Raw genomic sequence first — 14,978 nt, forward strand, 5'->3', positions numbered from 1 at the left:
GGATGAACACTGGGTAATTGATGAAGTTGGAGAGGTGAAAAGAGGAACATGCATTATATGGCTAATGATGTGTGAGCTCCGAGAACATTAATAAGAAACCAGTTTATAAAACTGTAGATGAAAGGAGACGACACATAAGGCGAATGATGAGTTCCTTGAATATTGCGAGGGTTTGAAGGTAAAACCCGATAAATCGAGATTATTTTTAACTGAAATACGATCATTGCGAAAATTGCAATTAGTTCGAATTTAAAAAACAGTTTTGCTCAACTTATCGGGTTTGACCGCTCACCCCTCGATTGGTAAAAAACAATTGATGTAGATGTCATGAAAAGGAGAGGAATTATGCACATTTTACGGATAATGTGGTACGGTTTTTGTGGACTATTTAGGACACTTAGGGCCAGTTGCATCAACCACATTTGACAGACACATCATCGTCACGCAGCAGAGGTCTATGGAACTTTCCATACAATAAAATTTAACGAATGTTTTGACGGTGACAGACGGTTTGGTGCAACCGGCCCTTAGTCATATAAACACTTACGTGGTACAGCCGCTGCGAATCTCTCACTGTCTTCCATTAGTCTTTGCCTGAGCTCGTGTCGACCGATGTTGGGAGGCCCGATTAGGACTATAGGCCTTTTATGTGACGCCCGCGGGTAGTATAGTGCCACTTCTTCGTACGTCAGGATTTCTTCTTGTTCGTAATCTGGAAGAAGATTTCATGGTTTAGAGATGCATTTTCGATGATAAGAAACCTTTTGTCAAAACAAAACCAAAGCAAGATATTTACTGACATGAATAGAAGATACCTACATCTTTTTTAACGCTTAGAATTTTTTATGGAGTGATCGAGTGTGCTCTTGTCTCCGCCTTTACGAAGTTACATGCAGATATTTATCTTATTTCTTAAACTTCGGCGAAATGAGCCGGATATCCATACTATCTAAATATATAAAAGAAGAAGCTGACTGACTGACTGACTGACTGACTGACTGACTGACTGACTGACTGACTGACATATCAACGCACAGCCGAAACCGCTGGTCCTAGAGATTTCAAATTTGGCACGTAGGTTCCTTATATAGTGTAGACGAGCACTAAGAAAGGATTTTCCAAAATTCACCTCCTAAGGGGGTCGAATGGGGGTTCAAAGTTTGTATGGGGAAACAAGATTAGTTTGACTATTTTATTCGAAACTTCACAGGAAGATTCCTTAAGACATATGATTGAATACGTGTTTCAGGTTTTTTGAAAATTTAACCCCTAAAAGGGTGAAAAGGGGGTGATAAAGTAAAAAAATCAATATGGGTATCATTTTTATGGTTTATCGGGTCGCTGATCACGATAAATACAACGTTTTAAAAATCTAATGAGGCGGAATTGAAATATCATCTCCTCTGTTGTGGTGCAAAAGGGTTTAAATATCAAAAAAATATATTGACTGACGGACATATCAAAGCACAGCCGAAACCACTGGTCCTAGAGATTTTAAATTTGGCACGTAGGTTCCTTATGTAGTGTAGAGGAGCGCTAAGAAAGGATTTTCCAAAATTCACCTCTTAAGGGGGTCACATGGGGGTTCAAAGTTTGTATGGGGAAACAAGATTAGTTTGACTATTTTATTCGAAACTTCACAGGAAGATTCCTTAAGACATATGACTTAATACGTGTTTCAGATTTTTTTGAAAATTTTACCCCTAAAAGGGTCAAAAGGGGTTAATAAAGTCAAAAAACTAATATGGGTATCGTTTTTATGGTTTATCGGGTCGCTGATCACGATAAATACAACGTTTTTTAAATCTAACGAGGCGGAAGTGAAATACCTTCTCCCCTGTTGTGGTGCAATGGGGTTTAAATATAAAAAAATATATAGACTGACGGACATATCAACGCACAGCTGAAACCGCTGGTCCTAGAGATGTCAAATTTGGCACGTTGGTTCCTTATATAGTGTAAAGGAGTACTAAGAAAGGATTTTTCAAAATTCGCCTCCTAAGGGGGTCAAATGGGGGTTCAAAGTTTGTATGGGGAAACAATGTTAGTTTCACTGTTTTATGCGAAACTTCACAGGAGGATTGCTAAAGACATATGACTAAATACGTGTTTCAAGTTTTTTAAAAATGTACCATTTAAAAGGGTGAAAAGGGGTGATAATGTCAAAAAACCAATATGGGTATCGTTTTTATGGTTTATCGGGTCGCTGATCACGATAAATACAACGTTTTTAAAATCTGACGTGGCGGAAGTGAAATACCTTTTCCCCTGTTTAAATATCGAAAATAGCCATATGGATTTCTTTTTTATGTTTACTTCTGGTTCAAGAGATTTCAAATTACACGTAAGTTCCTTAGAAGAGCACTAAGAAAGGATTTTTCAAAATTCACCGCCTAACATGATAATTTGACAGGGACAGGAACAGGGACGGGGCGGGGCGGGGCGGGACGGGACGAGACGGGAGGGGACGAGCCGGAACAGGGATAAGGGTAGGGATAGGGATAGGTATAGTAATAGGGATAGGGATAGGGATAGGGATAGGGATAGGGATAGGGATAGGGATAGGGATAGGGATAGGGATAGGGATAGGGATAGGGATAGGGATAGGGATAGGGATAGGGATAGGGATAGGGATAGGGATAGGGATAGGGATAGGGATAGGGATAGGGATAGGGATAGGGATGGGGATAGGGATAGGGATAGGGATAGGGATAGGGATAGGGATAGGGATAGGGATAGGGATAGGGATAGGGATAGGGATAGGGATAGGGATAGGGATAGGGATAGGGATAGGGATAGGGATAGGGATAGGGATAGGGATAGGGATAGGGATAGGGATAGGGATAGGGATAGGGATAGGGATAGGGATAGGGATAGGGATAGGGATAGGGATAGGGATAGGGATAGGGATAGGGATAGGGATAGGGATAGGGATAGGGATAGGGATAGGGATAGGGATAGGGATAGGGATAGGGATAGGGATAGGGATAGGGATAGGGATAGGGATAGGGATAGGGATAGGGATAGGGATAGGGATAGGGATAGGGATAGGGATAGGGATAGGGATAGGGATAGGGATAGGGATAGGGATAGGGATAGGGATAGGGATAGGGATAGGGATAGGGATAGGGATAGGGATAGGGATAGGGATAGGGATAGGGATAGGGATAGGGATAGGGATAGTAGGGATAGGGATAGGGATAGGGATAGGGATAGGGATAGGGATAGGGATAGGGATAGGGATAGGGATAGGGATAGGGATAGGGATAGGGATAGGGATAGGGATAGGGATAGGGATAGGGATAGGGATAGGGATAGGGATAGGGATAGGGATAGGGATAGGGATAGGGATAGAAATAGGGATAGGGGAGGGACGGGGACGGGGAATATATATGGTAAGCGTGTTCAGTGGATACATGTAGAAGTATAATGCCCCGCTGCACCTTAATCGAAATAATTGCGGACAAATGTACCTACATAGAAACCTACGGATCCAAATGAAAATCTTATTTTTTGTAAACGTTTGAATAAGAATACTTTTATTACGCGGGCGAAGCCGCGGGTAAAAGCTAGTCATATTATAAAAAGGAAAGTGCGTGTTTCTGCTTTTTTGTTAGTCTTTGACGCCAAAACGGAGTGACTAATTGACGTGATTTTTTTAAGTGGAGATAGTTGAAGGAATGGAGAGTGACACAGACATACTTTATATCTCTTTAGAGCCCCCCACTTCCCTAAAATGGGGAGTGGAAATTTGTATGGAGCATTCCACGACAAGTCTAATCTAGTAGTGATATATCGTATCGAACTTCGTTAAAGGCAAAGACATATGTAACTCCGTATCAGTGTTGCCAGATTATAATTCTGTAAATCTGTAGGCTGCGGCCAAAATATCCGTAGAATTCCGTAGATTGCAATTTAAAAAATCCGTAGTTCTACAGACTTTTCTTTTAAGTTTTTATGGCCGATTCCATCTCTAGAAAAAGCGGAAAATTAAAAAAAAAAATAGGATAATTAAAAGACACGAAGAATTACAATTTCGCGCCTTTTTACTGTGACACACCTCTGTTTGACAGACTATATTGAAGCATAAATAATGAGTAATGAAAAGTAGAAGTGTATGTAGCACTTCTACTTTTTCGCCATAATAATATTATTACAGTGCGTACCTACACTATTGGTACGCTTCAATTCCGTTCCCTTTTACTACATTAGTGTAGCCTTAGAAAGTTAGATCTTGTACAGCGTGAGCGGCGTGTAACGAAACGCAAAAGTATAAATAGTCGCTAGAGTGTGGCTAATGAAATATTGCCCCAACTTTTGGCGGGAAATTCAAAAAATCTAGGGCTGGTCACATTTGGTATAGTAGGAGATATAGTTTTGATACTAGAAAATATTTTTGTTTTCTGTGCACACTTATATTGAAAATCAATAGAAATTGCTAATATATGTACAGAAATTTGACAAAATCTGTTAGCATTTGATCCAATTAATGGTGGTAATTGACATTTTTTAAGGTTCAAATGTCTGTCTTAGGGGTAGCACCTGTGAAGACGAGTGCTGTAAAGGGCTCGAAACGTAGGTCATGATGTTAATATACGCGATTAATCCGTTTAAAAGAGTTTTATTTCAAATGTCTGTTTAATATGTTAAGTAGGTAGGTAAAGAAAATGCACTATCGACATTTTTGCCGCTCATATATAGACATGTTTCACCAAGATATTTTTATATATTTTATATTTTTATTGCCATATAAGCAGTGGTGGCCGAGTGGATATGACGATGACGCCCGACTTTCAATCCGGAGGTCGCAGGTTCAAATCCTGGCTCGTACCAATGAGTTTTTCGGAACATACGTACGAAATATCATTTAATATGTACCACTAGCTTTACGGTGAAGGAAAACATCGTGAGGAAACCTGCATACATCAGCGAAGAAATTCAAAGATTTATGTGAAGTCTCCAACCCGCATTGGGCTAGCGTGGAGACTATATAGCCCGAGCCCTCTCAGACATGAGAGGAGGCCTGTGCCCAGCAGTGGAACGTATATAGGCTAAATTATATTATTTATTTTATTTTTTATATTTTTATATCAAATTACTACTGACCAGTCACTTCACTGATTTCTTCTAAATATTGGTTTTTCGTAAGTAAGTCGTTACGTTCCAATATTTTTATTTTATTAATGCTTTCCAGAGCTTCGAGTTTCTCCTTGTTTTTACACTCTTTTCCTGTTTATGAGATTTAAGTTTTATTATATTCACATACTTAATCAAAGTTATAGGCAAATGTTAGAACTAGTACTTAAAGTATCAAAATATTAATAGAGCACCAACCTACTATATTGTTTACGACTTGTAAACATTGCAGTTTTTCATTATATGCCGCTTCACGTCGACTTCGCTCTTGGTTGTAATTATTTATTAGCTTAAACAGCAAATTGCGGACCTCGCTTGGTATCGTCATTGTTATAATATTTAAGATTTACCCTTAATAACCCGCGAACAATTTGAATAAGTGACATAAATTGACAGCAGACTTTTAGCCTTTTTTTTAAACCATAGACAATTGGTGATACCACAAGGAAATATCTGTCAACAATATTTGGCTAGCCAGACTCTATAGTCCGAATTAAGGCCGGCAACAGACAGTCTTAAAAATTCATAATCTTAAAAAAAATTGTATGTCACAATATCTTTATTGCTTACATGTATAATTTAGTAAAAAATTGTGTTTATTGGAATTCCGTAGAAATTTCAAAAAATCCGTAGGTCTGTGTTGAAGCCCCGAAATCCGTAGATCTACAGACTTTTCCGTAGATCTGGCTACGATGCTCCGTATAGACGGATATAGTCTAAGAAAAAACGTACCTCAAAACCATAATGAAAAAGGTACGTTAGCCAAGATGGCGTTACACCTTTGGGGAACGCTCGGCTAGATGGCGCCAATAAAAATATGACATTTTAACACTTATTGTGCTAAGATAATGGGCCAAATTGAAAAAACTGATGTTCAAAAGTTTTAAGCCCGTGTCGAGAGATGGCAGTCTATGCACTGTGATTACACATTTTACTTCGACAGTAACTCTCTATAATACTCGATCCTCTTTGGTTTTATACAGCCATTCAGACCAGTCCACATACGGCAAACTATACACTAGGACAACAGTATAATAAAAAGTACCTACTATCGTACAGTATGGCCACTCCCGCTCCCCGCTGAAAGTGCCGCCCGGTCCTCTCGGTTACGTCACAGTTACCGCATGTCAAAAACGCGAACAGTCGACCTATCATATCTCACTCATACAATCATGGTACGCGTTCACCTACACCAGCTTAGAATGTGTGCTAGGAACGCGCCTCTTTCATATATTTGATCGCCAGTGTCCGAGATGCGCTAGGACAATGTAGACAGCAGTAAAGTGAACAATGTCCTCACCCTCACCTTCGCCGGTGGAGGTGGAGTAGAGCGGGTAGCCGGCCTCGCTGGTGGCCTTCTTGCCCTTCTTCTTGCGCGGCGGCTTCTTCGCGCACAGCAGCGTGCCGCCCTTGCGCGGCTTGTCCCGCGCCGCCACCTCGCCCGCTAGCGTCAGCTTCATGGACTCCCGTCTGCAATTTACAATTATGGCGCTGATGATAGTTAAGCCAGAATGAGTAGTTAGGTCAAAAAGTGTACCCACATGAGAGGGCATTGTTTGGGCTGGTGTCCCTCTCGCACTTACTGACAATTTCAACATTATTCAGTGACGTCATCACTGTCATTTTTCAAAAAAAAAGGGGATACCAGTCAATTTTCAAAGTTACTACCAAATCTAGTAATTCCTAATTGAAGGTATTTTTTAATTATACAAATCTTTGATTTATTGGTATCAAAATAATTACATTATAATCATTTGCCAATTCTTTAAAATATATCGAAACCCTAGTTTGAATATAACACGAAAATAATATAAGAAGTTATAAATTCAAGTAATATGTATACACATAAAAATACTACTACTATGATAACCTCATTAACACTGGCCACACGTGCGAGAGGGACACCAGCCCAAACAATGCCCTCTCATGTGGACCGTTATCGCTAGTCTGATACGATCACCTTTCTGTCTCAGTGATAAGGTTCAATTTAGGCAAAAAATGTGATTGCGCTGTCCCCTGTAAAGGTCTTTGGCTGATACAGGGACATAAGTATAATCCGGAACAAAATTAGCAAGGATTATATGAAGTCGTTGCTGGAATCATTGTAAAGTGAATGTTCAACGGAATACTGTATTCTGTAAATACTTAAGTAGAAAATAAATTGGCGATCCCTAGAATCTTTCGTTAACTATTCAGATCTGTTGGGAGTTCTGAGAAGTGTTCACAGGAAAAGTACATATTTTATGCTCGTCTACAGCGAAGCAAAGGCATCACCACCGATTAAGTTTTGTATTTTTTTATGATACCTATTAAGCAGCAAACGAGCCACAGACCAACCCCTATAGACATCTATTACAAGACGACTCGCGGTCGCCAGCCTTCCTAGTATTTGCACTGATATAAGCGCGGGCGCTCGCCGTGCCCGATCAGTATCGACCAAGTAACAGACCCGAAAGCAGCGACTGTTTTTCGAATACAAAAAAAATTGGAAAAGGGTATTTTGATGCCTTAAAGATGTCCACCTGTATGTGAAATGTTCAAGAAGCTCAAATTTAAAAATAGACGGCATTACATTCCACAAATAAGTCATATTTATAATTTATTCAGAGCCGGCATATAACTTACATTGGCCACTTACGCGTCAGTAGAGGGACAGTCATACTTCTGTCCCTTTTCATCTGGCGCGACTGCCCGCCGTCCTTGAAACGGCCAATCACAGCGCGCTTAACACATTCCCCCCGCTCCTCGCACCCCAAACACTGGTGACTCGTATCGCGAACCAAATATACAAGACTGCCACTCTATAGGAGGTTCTCTGTGAAACGAGCAGACGAGCCGCCTGATGGGAGCAGTATATGTAAAACAACATACAGAGTACAAACTAGAGATGGACCGAATACGGACTTTACCGAATACGAATATTCGGCCGAACATTGCGTTCAGCTGTTACCGAACCGAACATTCGGCCGAATATTCGGTTCCGCCATATTTTAAATCCTGGCTTATAGAGTTAAAAACTTTTCAATGATTGGTAATGGGTACAGTCAACCAATTGGAACCCTAGGCTACTCTACAACCATGTCAAAATGACAAGCAGTAAGAGATTTCTTACAATCTGATTTATAACGTCACTATGACATAGTTCTACAGTGGCCTAGGGTTCCAATTGGTTGACTGTACTTAGGCTCTTAATGATCCTATAATTTAATGCATAAGAAAATTTTGGTTTCTGTTTCTTCAGCTACGTTATTTTTACTTTCATAATTATTGTAGGTACTTATATTTTAACGCATTCTATCTCCCTTTGGTGTTTCCTTAGAATGCTGAAATAGGATGTCATTACCGATGAAAAACGAAATAACTTACGCTATTTATTTACTTTGTTTATTCGGTCAATATTCGGCAATATAACCGAATTATTCGGCCGAATACGAACATTGAAAAACTTGCCGAATACCGAATATTCGGCCCATCTCTAGTAACTTAGCGTAGGCACTACTTACAGGCCATATAAAGCCAAGATCACTTGATCTTAGTACTTACTAAAGAATCAAACAAATACTAACTGGTGCTGGAAGGCTTGGCTGGGAATGAGGCCGGCGAGGGTCTGGTCCTCCTCGCCTTCGCGGAACGCCTGCCACCAGTTCGGGTCTTCTCTGCTGATCACGTGCAGCACGTCTCCTTTTTGGAAGCTGATACCTGTAACGAAATATTATATTTAAGTGTGTCGATAGGACATACCTAACTAACCGGAGGTTGTTAAGTTTCGAGCAAAGACGTAATTATATAACTCCGTACTAATACTCTATCCTCTTTGGTTTCGAGCAACGAGTTTTTTAATGTTTTATAATCACAAACTGACCTCTAACTGAGCGTAGCGCGTAGCTGTGCAGAAAACGGTGAACGCCATTTATTTATCAATGCAAATAGCGACCAAATCCATTGAGTTGTGGTGCAAGATAGGTGTACGTCACTTTCACAATCAAAATTAGCAGTTGGATGCTTTCTACAGAACTAATGATAGAGTCTATTCTCACAAGCTACTGTTCCAAAGGTTGGAAAGATTTTACGAAATGTAATTGTGAATTTGTAGGTCATTCCGGAACAGAATTTTAAAAGTTGTTATTTATTTATTTATTTATTTATTTTATTTATTTAATCAAAAAAGTAACACAGCATTACAGTTTACACTAAGGCACTGTGAAACTACAAAATACAAAACAAGACATAAACGATAAATATTACAAAAAAGAATACAAATTAAACATTAGGTTTGGGCGACGACGTAACAGCGTGGCTCCGTTGCGTCGTCTGACTCGGTGTAGGATTCGGCAGGTTGCCCCGGAACCGCCGAAATACCACACCCTTCGGCCAGAAGTCTGCGCACGCGATGGTGTCCTGCAGCGTGCGCGGCACGCGCACAACAAATGAAGTGAAGTGCACGTAGTGGCGCGACTGCAGCTGTTGCACCCTCAGCGTATAGCCAGTCTTCCGGCGAACGTACTCCACCACCTCATCAGCCCCTGCGGAGTAATGCAAGCGCGACACGTAGAGCGCTTTACTCGGTGTAGCAACTCGCAGACCAGAAGTAATCGGCTCCGCGGTACCACACAGAGTCTTACGAGGCGCCCTACGCGCCTTGCTCTTCCTTTGCACCAGTGTGAACCCCTCCTTATCCACATCGGCGCGGGAGGACTTCTCCTTGATTGGAGCCCGTTCTTCACACACCTTTGCAGGTGCGTTGACCCGGTTCGCTGCGGCGTTGCGTTGACCGGCTAGGGCGGCTACATCAGCATATACCCGCTGACGTGAGCTCGACGTGAGGGGAGGCGGCCGCACGCGCGGGGGGCGCGCGGGCGGCGGAGCGGCGCGTGCGACATTTTTAATTGTGTCAACGCGCAAACTACCTGACTCGACACTAGTGTTGTCAGGTCGATGATCGGACGTCAGGTCTGAAACCGCTGACCGAGCAGGAGCATTACGTAAACAACTAATTTCGTCACGTAACTCGGCGATTGTTTGCAAGCTGGTTTCAAACCTTGTAATAACTACAGCTAAACTTGTTTTTAGGGCCACGATTTCCCTTAACAAGCTGCGAACGTTGACGTCATCCGGATCGCACGACGGAATGATGGAGATATCTGTCGCCACAAACTCCGGAATTCGGTCCTTGTACTCCTTGAAGATCTTCATAATATCTTCAAGGCTCTTCTTCCCGGTTTCATCTCCTCTCCGGTGAGGAACGTAGGTGCCGGCGATTCCTAGGGACTCGCACAACACTCTCTTCGCTTCGCAGATGTCTTCGACAGTGAACCTTGATGCACGCGAATTCATCTGGACAGCATTCTCCGCATCCATCGCCCCTTCCAGAATGAGCTTATCTCTTTCTTGAAGAAAGGCGAGGAACTCGTTCACGACAGGTTGCCTCCGTTTAGAGTCTGCCATCGCGTCAAATACCGGCAGCGGACGAGCCGCGCGATTTCGTAATTATATGAATTAAATCATCAATGCGACTGCACCGCTGCGCGCATTAGACACGACTAATGAATAGAGACGATGTTCATCAGTCATCTACTGAACTGATTACAATTGTATTATGGCCACTCACCTAATTCCCGACAAGGTATATACACATCGTCCTCCGGATCGTAGTCGAAGTGGGCCCGCACATGTAGCACGCGCGGCGCAGGGGGCCTCACACGTTCTCCTCTCACTGCCACCACCATGGCTAACGTGCCAGATAACGAACCCAGCACTTGACACACTTCGTGGACTGACTTCCCTCGCATAGCCACACCGTTTACTTCTAAAAGCTGTAACATACCAATAGAGTTAGCGTTGTTGTGGTAGATACCAGTGGCGGCTGGTGAAAATTTCTGCTAGGCAACGCCAAAGCAAGAAGAAACCTACCTAGTAACATTAGGTACCTACTTTACTAGTAATCAATTTTAGGCAAACCGGTGGGAATCGGCTTGTATGGACCAGCCGCTGCTGGTAGATACAAAAATCGTCGATGAAACTTGCTAGCAGTAGATTTGTATACCTATACATTTCTAGCCTTTAAACAATACCATTACGAAAGATGGTCCCGTTTTTCAGAAATCCATTTCATTTAAATCTCATCTTCAGTTTTGATTTACACTATAATCAGTTTCCTATCTATCTAAGATGTCTCCCAATATTTAATATTTATTTTTCTTACTCAGACATCATTGTTTCCGGCAATCCATTAATTTTGGACCCTATGATTCATTAACAAATTAATTTATCTTAAGGCATACCCGATCACTATCGCCTTTGTCAACTACATCACTTTAATCGTCATCCTATCCATCATAATCATCGTCATTATAATCAAAGCATACCCCTTCATCATCAATTCATCACAATCACCCTGGTCAAAGTCATTACATTAATCATCATCCTCTTCATTATCATTATTAACGGTTTTCCTTACCTCATCTCCCTCGTGCAATAACCCTGACTTCTCGGCCGCGCCGCCGCGCACTATCCTACCGATAATAACCGCTTCTCCTTCATTTCTCACTGTAGCACCTGGAATTATAAAATAATATATCTTAGAACACCATTTCCAAAGAACTTAACGTATCAAAAACATCATAAATATCATAAAACGGTAAACAACATCTTAGGCTCTCAATTCGAAAGGCTTTTAATTTTGCGAGGCTTAGTAAAGCTTGAATAAATAAATGAAAATGAATATCTCTAAGTTTATTTTTATTTAATCTTTTTAACAGTAGGAATTCCTTTTGGCTTTCAGGACAAAAGCCCTGGGCAGGAGGTATTAGATTAGGAATTACCAAGTGGTTCATTAGTCTTTTCTATTTTGATGATTTTGATGTGTTCGCCGGGGTCGTCGGGCGCAGTTAAAGCTTTCTCGTCTTTGTGATTTAGATTGTTGCCAGTCTGCGAAAAACAAACATTGTTAGTTTATCTGTTTCTTACTGGTAAATATCTGTCTTATTCAAGATCTAAGCAAGTGAAATTATTGAAAACACCTAACGATTGTTATTCAAAATGCAGAATCTTTGTCTCCTTGAGAAGCTGACAAGTCTGATCATCTGCAATTGAACCTTCATACCTTCATTAATTATGCATTAGCCCTCTTGGATGCTTAAAAAGACTGATCTTCGTTATCTCCCATTAAATAGGTACCAGTACGAGCGCCGGCTGGTGAAAATTTCTGCTAGGCAACACTAAGCAAAAATAAACCTACCTTAACATTAGGTACTTCTCTAATGATCAATTTTAGGCAAGCCTGTGGGAATCTTCGTTGGATCACATTATATAGGTACCTAATCCTGAAACATTGCAGCGTGGTCTTTCGTCTCTATGCAGAAGCTACACCAGTATCAGGTCTTAGTTATAGGTACTTCAGATCTTCTTTCTCTCACCTTAGTTCTCTTCCTCGTGAAGCTAGCCGGGTCCAGCAGTGCTGCAGCCTGGTCGTGCGCTTGCAGAAGCGACTCCAGCTCCAAGCTGCCCAGCGCGGCTAGCAGCTCGGCACAGAGCGCGGCCGCCACGCCGCCCGTTGTTGTATGAGCGCCTACTACGTCCATACACTGTAAGGAAATAAGATGGAGAAGGTTTATATCATGATTATCATAAAATTAATTAAACCACGGCAAGTTTAAAATCATCTGGTCCAAGCTGCTGGAAGGTCACCATAAATCGGTTCAATATCTGAACACCTCGATATCAGTTTTAAAAGATAGGATTCTTGATAGTCTTCAGATCTCATTCAGTCACCTTTAGAGTAACAGCTAACACTCCTACTGGAGCATTTGTCTTTTGAGGAAAGTGTATCTCCTCAGGCACAGTATAATAAAGAGTATTATCATACAGCATGGCCACTCCCGCTCCCCGCTGAAAGTGCCGCCCACCCCTTCTCGGTTACCTCACAGTTACCGTCTGTCAAAAACGCGAACAGTCGACCTGTCATATGTCACTCATACAAGCATAGCGCGTTCACCTACACGAGCTTAGACTGTGTGCTAGGAACGCGCCTCTTTCATATATTTAATCGCCAGTGTCCGAGGTGTGCCTCAGGCCTTGGTCTCAAATGTCGAGTGTCGTTCTAGATTTATTATCTTTCCACACACACAAACGTATGACATCAACTAGAGTCAAAAGCTTTGGAGAAAGGTGTTAACCAGTTCCACTAGTGCCAACTTCGTCCGAACGTTTTGTCGACTCCATTGAGCGTCGCTAATATAATCGGGTTAGAATCGTGTCGGGCTATATCGGGATAAAATTACTTATTTTAGCCGCTTTGTTGCGGCGCCAGCCCAGGACGCTTCTGCCTCGCCGTCGTCAGCACAGCGGTCCTCATGCCGAGAGAATTCCGCAGTTCAGATCACAAACACCGTGACCACTCGTAAATGTAAACCCCACAACTTACTTCTTTTAGCCGCTCCGTGGCCCTATGCGTAACCGGCGGCGCTAGCCCCGGACGCTCGTGCCTCGCCGCCGTCAGCACGGTGGTCGTCGTGCCTAGCGCGGTCCGCAGCTCATATCACAAATACCCTGACCACTCATAAATATCAACCTAATAACTTAACTTACTTCTTTTAGCCGCTCCGTGGCCCTATGCGTAACAGGGGGCGCCAGCCCCGGCCTCTCATGCCTCGCCGCCGTCAGCACGGCGGTCCGCGTCCAGAGAGCCGTCCGCAGCTCCGGACACAGCAGCGCGCTGGCCGCGCCCGCCACCCGCGCCGCCAGCGCCGACTCCCCGGCCGACCCCAGCGCCTTTTGGATGCGAGTGAGCGCTGCTGATACTTCTTGGTAATCTGGAAGAATTAGAAAAATTCGGTGTTCAACGATATGATTTTTTTGTAACTATGTTTTTGATACAGAAGAGAATAAGAGATGATTTATGATCAGATATCGTACCTACTTTGCTAGCGGTTTCAGTGCAGCGTGAATTTATAAAACACATTTTTTAGGTAAATGACCAACTAATAACTGTTATATTAAACCTAATTAACTATTCCAGCTAGATTCGGATATATGTAGATATATAAATATAATGTGCCTTGCCTTTACCTTAACTTCAAATAAACTTCAATACTGTACCTGAGAATTTTCGGAATTTGGGATCCCCCAATTAGCGTAATTTTTAAAATTAACTCAGTGTCAGTTTTGTGACGATAACTAAGCATGAAATTTCTATAAAAATATTGTTTTTGTGTTAATTACATAAACTTTAAGCGATGATCTACATTTAGAATGTGAAAAAAGTAAATTATTAGACAGATTTTATGCCTTATTGTCGTCATAAAACTGACAGCGAGTTAATTTTTGTTAACAACTTACGCTAATTGGGGGGTCCCAAATTTTGAAAATGCCTACCTACGTATGTACCGAAATTGCTAGAATTTTTACGATGTCGGTTTATGTTTGATAGCAGAGAAGGTATTTTTTGTGTAAATTAAATTGTGTGCTACCAAGCGCCTGGACCTAGTTACAAGTTTCATTGGCGTGCCACAAGGTGGTTCATTGGGCTCGACTAAATTCATGTCCTAAGAGCAAATTTATTTTCGTCGTGATTTCAAGTGTGCAACAAAACAGGTACAGATTAATTTACATCGAGCATTCAAGCATTAACCTAATTAGCCTTAAAGTCGTGACAAATACATTACAATCCAATCATGACCATACTAGATGACAATGATAGCGATACCATATGGCAGCCCAGATAAATATGGCAATGCATTTAAAATAATAATACGAATCTAATTATAAAACAAAATCGCATTAACATAATGCTGCGTGATATAACAAGTTTATCGACCCTATACCAAAAATGGTACATATACATT

General features: G+C 41.7%; 1 protein-coding gene across 5 annotated transcripts in view; it reads right to left on the reverse strand.

The window, feature by feature from the left end:
* LOC125235175 (protein PALS1) overlaps positions 1-14,978 on the reverse strand; it is a 246,351-nt gene that overhangs the window by 5,041 nt on the left and 226,332 nt on the right. For 4 of the 5 annotated variants that reach the window (XM_048141633.1, XM_048141632.1, XM_048141636.1 and 1 more), the window contains 8 exons: positions 13,723-13,946; positions 12,552-12,719; positions 11,958-12,063; positions 11,594-11,691; positions 10,745-10,949; positions 8,703-8,835; positions 6,437-6,606; positions 548-712 (listed from right to left, as the gene is read on the reverse strand). In XM_048141633.1, coding sequence (XP_047997590.1) covers positions 548-712; positions 6,437-6,606; positions 8,703-8,835; positions 10,745-10,949; positions 11,594-11,691; positions 11,958-12,063; positions 12,552-12,719; positions 13,723-13,946 — 1,269 coding nt within the window. The remainder of the gene's footprint in view (positions 1-547; positions 713-6,436; positions 6,607-8,702; positions 8,836-10,744; positions 10,950-11,593; positions 11,692-11,957; positions 12,064-12,551; positions 12,720-13,722; positions 13,947-14,978) is intronic. The other variant, XM_048141634.1, reaches the window with a different exon arrangement.

This window comes from Leguminivora glycinivorella, chromosome 17 (assembly GCF_023078275.1).
Source record: "Leguminivora glycinivorella isolate SPB_JAAS2020 chromosome 17, LegGlyc_1.1, whole genome shotgun sequence".
Lineage (NCBI taxonomy): Eukaryota > Metazoa > Arthropoda > Insecta > Lepidoptera > Tortricidae > Leguminivora > Leguminivora glycinivorella.